At 43.1% G+C, this 6,256-nt stretch overlaps 2 protein-coding genes across 4 annotated transcripts in view; both read right to left on the minus strand.

Moving 5' to 3' along the window:
- Nucleotides 1-680: 680 nt before the first annotated feature.
- atg10 (ATG10 autophagy related 10 homolog (S. cerevisiae)) lies at nt 681-2,681 on the minus strand. Of its 2 annotated transcripts, none has more exons than XM_077615694.1 (6): nt 2,559-2,681; nt 2,073-2,179; nt 1,782-2,010; nt 1,616-1,713; nt 1,259-1,356; nt 681-1,174 (listed from the first exon to the last, which is right to left on the minus strand). In XM_077615694.1, the coding sequence occupies exons 1-6, from the start codon at nt 2,569-2,571 to the stop codon at nt 1,036-1,038; spliced, it is 684 nt and encodes a 227-aa protein (XP_077471820.1). In that variant the 5' UTR covers nt 2,572-2,681; the 3' UTR covers nt 681-1,035. The 2 variants fall into 2 exon arrangements, with proteins under 2 accessions (XP_077471820.1, XP_077471821.1); XM_077615695.1 differs by having other exon boundaries at nt 1,029-1,174; nt 1,263-1,356.
- A 3,433-nt stretch (nt 2,682-6,114) lies between these two features.
- fam110b (family with sequence similarity 110 member B) overlaps nt 6,115-6,256 on the minus strand; it is an 8,456-nt gene continuing 8,314 nt past the window's right edge. For both annotated transcript variants that reach the window (XM_077614491.1, XM_077614492.1), the window contains one exon: nt 6,115-6,256. This exon is cut by the window's right edge and continues 732 nt beyond it. In XM_077614491.1, coding sequence (XP_077470617.1) covers nt 6,118-6,256 — 139 coding nt within the window. In that variant the 3' untranslated portion in view covers nt 6,115-6,117.

Below are 6,256 nucleotides of genomic sequence, written 5' to 3' on the forward strand. Positions count from 1 at the left end.
CTCTGAATGTCGTCGTTTGACATGTGAGCGGTCGGGGACATCCCCGGTCAGTAGTACACGGAAATCAAACGAGAAAGATAATGGAGGGGGGGGCGGGGCTTTTTAAAGCAAGAGAGTGACAGATTGGAAGGACGTTCGGAATAGTGTGAAAGTGTGCCAATGTGAGGAAGGGAGGGGCGTGCAAAAGAAGGCGGGGGTTCCGGGCCCCGCTGAGGTGGGCTGTCAGTGTTGGAGCATGTCAGCTCAAGGGCTTCTTCTATCATCTGGAAGCGTCCTGTTGAGAAACCCGCTGACTGGAGGGGTGCAAGGAGGGAGGGAAGAAGAAGGGTAGAACTGAATCTGAGGGAAGGAGGGAGGGAACTATGGAAGATCCTTTATGGCTAGCTCAAAAATACCTCCTGCCGACTCCTTCTTACTAATGACCTAGCTTCTTTGCAATCCCTTTAACTCAGTGTTGGCCGTAGAGCTTCTTGAAACGCTATGTTTGTTGGCCTTCAAAATCTGGACGATTGGAATTTTTCCTAAAATCCGTCTTAGTTAGAAAAAGAAACCATTTTTTATTTTAATTTTGGTTGATTAAGACGGGATTTGTTTTTGTCCACGATATTACATAACGCCATAAACATAACGTTTGTTTAAAGTTAGTTAGGTTAGTGCAAAGTGCAAAAAAATGGTGGACATTTAGACATTCTTGTAAATTTTATTTGAGATTCTTTCCATTTGAAGTCAATAATCTAACTTTGGTAGCTGCATTTGGAGTTTAGGAGAGTAAACATCTGCAATTTTACTTCAGATAAAAATCAAAAGAAAATAACCATTGTTTTTTTTTTGTGTGGAATCCAAAAATGAACTCGGAAATGACCAATTCATTTCAAACTAACGCTGCAATGTTATCGTCCACGTAATACCACTGACATACAGCACCCCCTGTTGGTCATCACCGCGCATTACCTTTTCTCGGCTTGGTGTGGCTTCGAGCTTTAACTTGTCTGTAGCGTCCCCTAGCTTGGCAAAACATCCGAGTAACTTCAACTATCAGGATGGCGGGAATGGCTCCTCCAGAGCTTCTTCCGCTTCCGAGAGGTGGCGCTGCAGGGTGGAGTACCTCAGGGAAACGTCCAAACCCACCACAGGGCCCACCACGCTCAGCCAAGTCAAAATGTAGTTCATGTCACTAGAATGCAAAAAATAAATAAGTGACTTTTCGTGTCATTTCACGGTTGCATGTCAACATTACAAAGCTTTACCCTCATCTTACCCACGTTGCTCTTTTTCCAGCTGCACAACGGGCCTCATAAATTCTTCCGTTCTACAAGGATGGAGCATGAAGAACGGCTGACCCAGCAGAGGATGCTCCTGCCACACACAAAAAAAAAACACCTAAGCCGACGGTCGTCGAAATGGAAGACACAAATCTGAAATAAATAATAAAATTGAGTGCAAATTTTAAATATTGCTCCTTTACTGATTGAATAGCTCTTTAAAAAAGACCCTTTGATGCTCAAGTACAAACCCACTAAAAAGAAAAGAGATATATAATGGAATAACAGTGACACGCTCATTTTTTAAATCAATAGACCAAAACAATGAGAAAAGGCACAAATCTGCGGGCTACCTGCTGCGTGATGGTCGTCAACGGGCTTTGCCGCAGTCGCGAGCAGAAGTGCGGGTGAACGCAAGTCCACACTTGCTCTAAAGAAAGACTCTTTCCTTCTGAGAAAAGAAAGAAACAAAATGCAGTCAGACGTTGGCGGGCGCGTAAAGGCCAAAATAAAACTCACCGAGCGTGAAGGCTCTAAAGTAGAGAACAGGGTTGGCGTAGCTGCAGGAATACACCACGTGATATTCCGACTGGATGACCTGACCGCTAACCGCGGCCACCGCATCTCCATCGCACTCTTCGTCCAAGTCCTCTTTTGGGCCGTGGACATAGATTTCCTCGCCGGCGTCACCGGAACTGAGCGAGACCGGCCTGAGAATGTTTTTTTTCAAGTAGCCCTCATTTGAACCCTGGAGGTAAATTCAAATTAGTCGGACGCAACAAACAGATAACCTGGTCAATAATTCCTCACCTGGAGCGACTCCCACGTCCAGCCGTCTCGTAACCCATCCGAAAGCTTCAGGAAGGCCAGACAGAGTCGACGGAAGTTCTCCTCTCCTTGCAGACACGAGTTCATTTCTGGAATGATTTTGACAAAACACAACAACCGTGAAGTCATTGACTGACGTTGGCTAGTCTCACCCATTTAAGCTAGGCTGCAAAATAAAGGAATATTTGGACGTCTACTGGGAACAAAATACCTTTTACGTCATACATCATAATCCTAGCACACGAACAGTTAAATATAAACGTAATACACGACAGAGATACAACATTCTTTATTTTTTAGTCCCATTCAAAGGCTAATCTTGATGGTGGGCCGAGGATTCAAGCATATTTGCGTGCAGGCATATTTTAACTAGCATAGCTACGTTACACTTCGAATATGTTCTAGAAGAAATGTTACGGCGTATAAAAAACATTTCAACACTCAGCTAGGCGTTCTTACTATACTTACCGTAATTTGGCATCAACAGGGCAAATTATGACTGCAGTGCATTTTTACAGGAAAAACACCACTGACTTCCGCATTGGTGATCACGTGAGTAGTCCAGTCACTCACGTGACTGTTCGCCGGCACATATCACATTTTATTCCATTGTAGTGATTCCAAAAACAGACAAGAAATAAATATACCACCTTTAAACTAGTATATTTTATAGAAACAAATTCATAGAACGCAAAACGAGAAACTTTTTTCTCCTTTTAATATTTTTTCCCAGAATGCTCTAACTTGTACGAGGTTTTATGGAATTAATGCATTCACCATTTTTTTTTATATTCCAATTGAATTATTCTTTCATTAAGCGTCAAACAGAACAGATTGACGCGCAATGCTGCCGTTCGCCCAGTTTATTACATATACTGCGTATGTAGTTTCATTTTACACCAGCAGATGGCGGTGTAAAACGTTTTCCTCTTTTAGAAAAAAATGCTATATGACAATTAACTTTTACTTAAAGTTTTTTTAATTGGAACAATGCAAAAGAGAATCTAAACATGAATGCCCCTCCCCCTATTCAGTCAAGTAATATGGAACATTTCCACGTCAAAAGCAGCCAACACGAAGCTTCTTGTGGAGATTAGATGAGACAGTTAGTACTGAAGGCAGTTAACCAGACAATGCTTCTTCCAAAATGCTAATCTTAAAACAAAAGGGCCCAAAACAGAAAACCCCAAAATACTGATTCCCCCCCAAGCAGGTTTTTCTGACATCATTTACACGTAGAATTAAAAAAAAAATACCACAGAAGAACTTTTCAAATCCAAATCTAACATCGAACTACATCTTGATGACAGAAATATGTCAAAGAACGCCGACACCGCGAGAACAGTACCCAACTGTTTTGCAAACGTGGACAGGGAGATCCGGCAGATAGGAAAGAGCTGACAGCGATAGATAGACGTCCAATCTGTCTGAACTGGACTGCGTTTCAAATGGATTGGACGACACACAGACGTTATTTGCCAGTGTCACGTTATTAAAGTCCCTAGTAGGGATGTCCCGATCACACCGTTTAGAATCCGAATCGGCCGATACCAATTTCCGATTCCACGTTACAAAAAATAAAAATAAAATCACGTCCAAATGTAAAATATTTCCATCCTGCAGCTTGACACACGGGTTAGCACCCCATGCTAGCTACAATATCTCACGTAGCATAAAAGAGCGTTGCACCGATACCATTTTTGGTTCCTGATTCCATCCGAAAAAATGGATTTCATACATTCATTCATGTTCCCAATGGCCTATCCTTACAAGGGTCGCGAGGGGTGCTGAAACCTATCCCAGCCAACTATGGGCACCTTCGATTGATTGGCAGACAATCGCAGTTAAATGCCCATATTTACAAAATCAGTTTTTGTCTCCTAAATTTCGGCATCCTCACTTGAATACAAAGTTTCCTAATACTGACTTGGACGCATCTCAAGTAGAGCAAAAATACATTTTGAACAGATTGGCTACCATTGCGTCTTAACCAATCGCAAGAGGATGAACAAATGTTGCCACCCTCCCATTTGAAATCAATTGGACAAGCACTAGCATTAAGATCAGTGCACTGCTAGCATAAAATATGTATTTTTTGTCCGTGCTGCTCCTTAAAATGTCAAAATACTGTGAATTTTCTGAGATCGGGGACATCACTACGTAGGGAAAAAGCTGTAATGGTAACCGGACAAATGTTATTTTAGTATTGCTTGAACTAAAAGGTAATACATTTGTATAAGAGCCTTGTTTTCCACAGGCAGCCATTTGAGGTGATTTCCTCCCGTTTAGACAATGGGGACATGGCTTTTAAATTGGATTCAGCAGACAGACATTCCCAGCATACTTTAGATTTTTTTTGGAGGGCGCTTGAAGCACTTTTGAGGTCCGAGACGGGAAGCAGAAATTCTTGTATCTTTGTGGAAAGACAATCAAAAGAAAACACGCTGAAATCATACAATGACTATGACTGAATGCACAAATTCAGACCTTTTGGACAAAGGGATCTCTGAAAATAAAGTCGCATTTAGTATTTGCGGAAGCGCTCGTCGGCGTCTTCTCAGTCAAATTATTTCTAGTCGGCCATCTTAACGAAAACGCGGCGCAAACTAGCTTAGCGCCACATTGGCTTTGCATCACTACCCACTTGAGCTCCATTCTTTCTGCATAAACAAACGTGTCTCGGTCACGAACGGCTAAAACGCTGAGCGGACTTTCCGAGGTCGCTGACGATGCAACAAAAAAAAAATGAAGATTATATTTAGAGTTACCCGAACAGGATGTTACGGTGGCCCCGTTTCTACTCGACAGATCTAGTTCGCGATAAAGGCGTCAACGATTGTTTATGTGAAGCTGTATTTTATTGGCTAGGTTGCGCATTGCCTCAAATAGTCGCCCGGGGTGTTGATCAACTTATCTTTCTTCACGTCTCGCTGCCAGCCATCGACAACGCCTTACGTCCTAATTTTGGACGTCTGTCACGGTCAATGGCAGCCAATGAGTAAATTTGTCAAGTGACATTACAGTCGTTAGAGCAGTAGCTGAAGTTATTTCTTAGTTTCAGTCTCGGAAGTGATAATACACCAAAGTAGATGTATTGCACGGTATTCGGACGTTTTGTTGAAAGACGTTTGGTCCCCGGACGTTTGGTCGACCGGACGTTTGGTAGAATGGACGTTTGGTCGCCGGGTTGTTACTGTTGAAACCAGCTCTCAAAATTATAATCATGAGAGAGAGAGAGTGAGTTTAATATCTAAATATCTAATATCCAAATATCAACAGTAAACTCTGTCATAATTTGACAGCGAGCGAACCCGGCGACCAAACGTCCGTTCTACCAAATGTCCGGTCGACCAAACGTCTGGGGACCAAACATCCAGGGACCAAATGTCTTTCGACGAAACGTCCGGTCACGGTATTGCACAGGCCTGGGCGATGATTAAAATGGTTAATCGCAATTAATAGCAGGAGGCTCTTACGATTCGGACTAATACACGGCTGTAATAGCCAAATGTGTCCTGGTTTTTCTACGTATCTCCGCCTTTAATCAAGTTGGAATGAGCTTGTTATGCTACTTATAGTTAGCATATATAAGAGTAGTAGTGAGCCTGAAGAGGGGCAAACTTTTTTTTGGGGGGCTCTCATATTAATATGATTAACGGTGTGTATTAGTTTGGGAATTAACTTAGTTAAAAAATAAATAAATAAATTAAAAGAAACCCAGCTTCATCTGAGCATTTAAAAAAATCCTTTGCATTAAGGCGACTATTTGAGAAAATACGCCATTTTGGATCGGTCCACGTCACCTGCCCTATTTTAGCGTCCAGATTAACGAGCGGGTGGGTAATGACGCAAAGCCAATTGTTGTTCAGTCAGTAGCTCTTGGTCACATTGTTGATGTCGCTGGAGCAAACGTCCAAACTCTTTTACCGCCCGCGTCTCAAAATACTCGCCGACCCATCCAAGCGCTTCCCGTGGACAAACGTCCCTTCGGGAACAAGTCCCATCGTCCCCGGCGCCCGTCGCCGCTTTAGACGTGCGAGACCTTTTGAGTTTCCCGGGCCTGCTTGATGCTGTAGAGCCATTTGATGACTCTGGCGTTGCGCTCCACGGCGGAGATGCCGTAAGGGACCCGCTCCCCGGCCTCCTCGTCCTCGTCCTCCGCCCGC

The sequence above is a fragment of the Stigmatopora argus genome, chromosome 12 (assembly GCF_051989625.1).
Source record: "Stigmatopora argus isolate UIUO_Sarg chromosome 12, RoL_Sarg_1.0, whole genome shotgun sequence".
Lineage (NCBI taxonomy): Eukaryota > Metazoa > Chordata > Actinopteri > Syngnathiformes > Syngnathidae > Stigmatopora > Stigmatopora argus.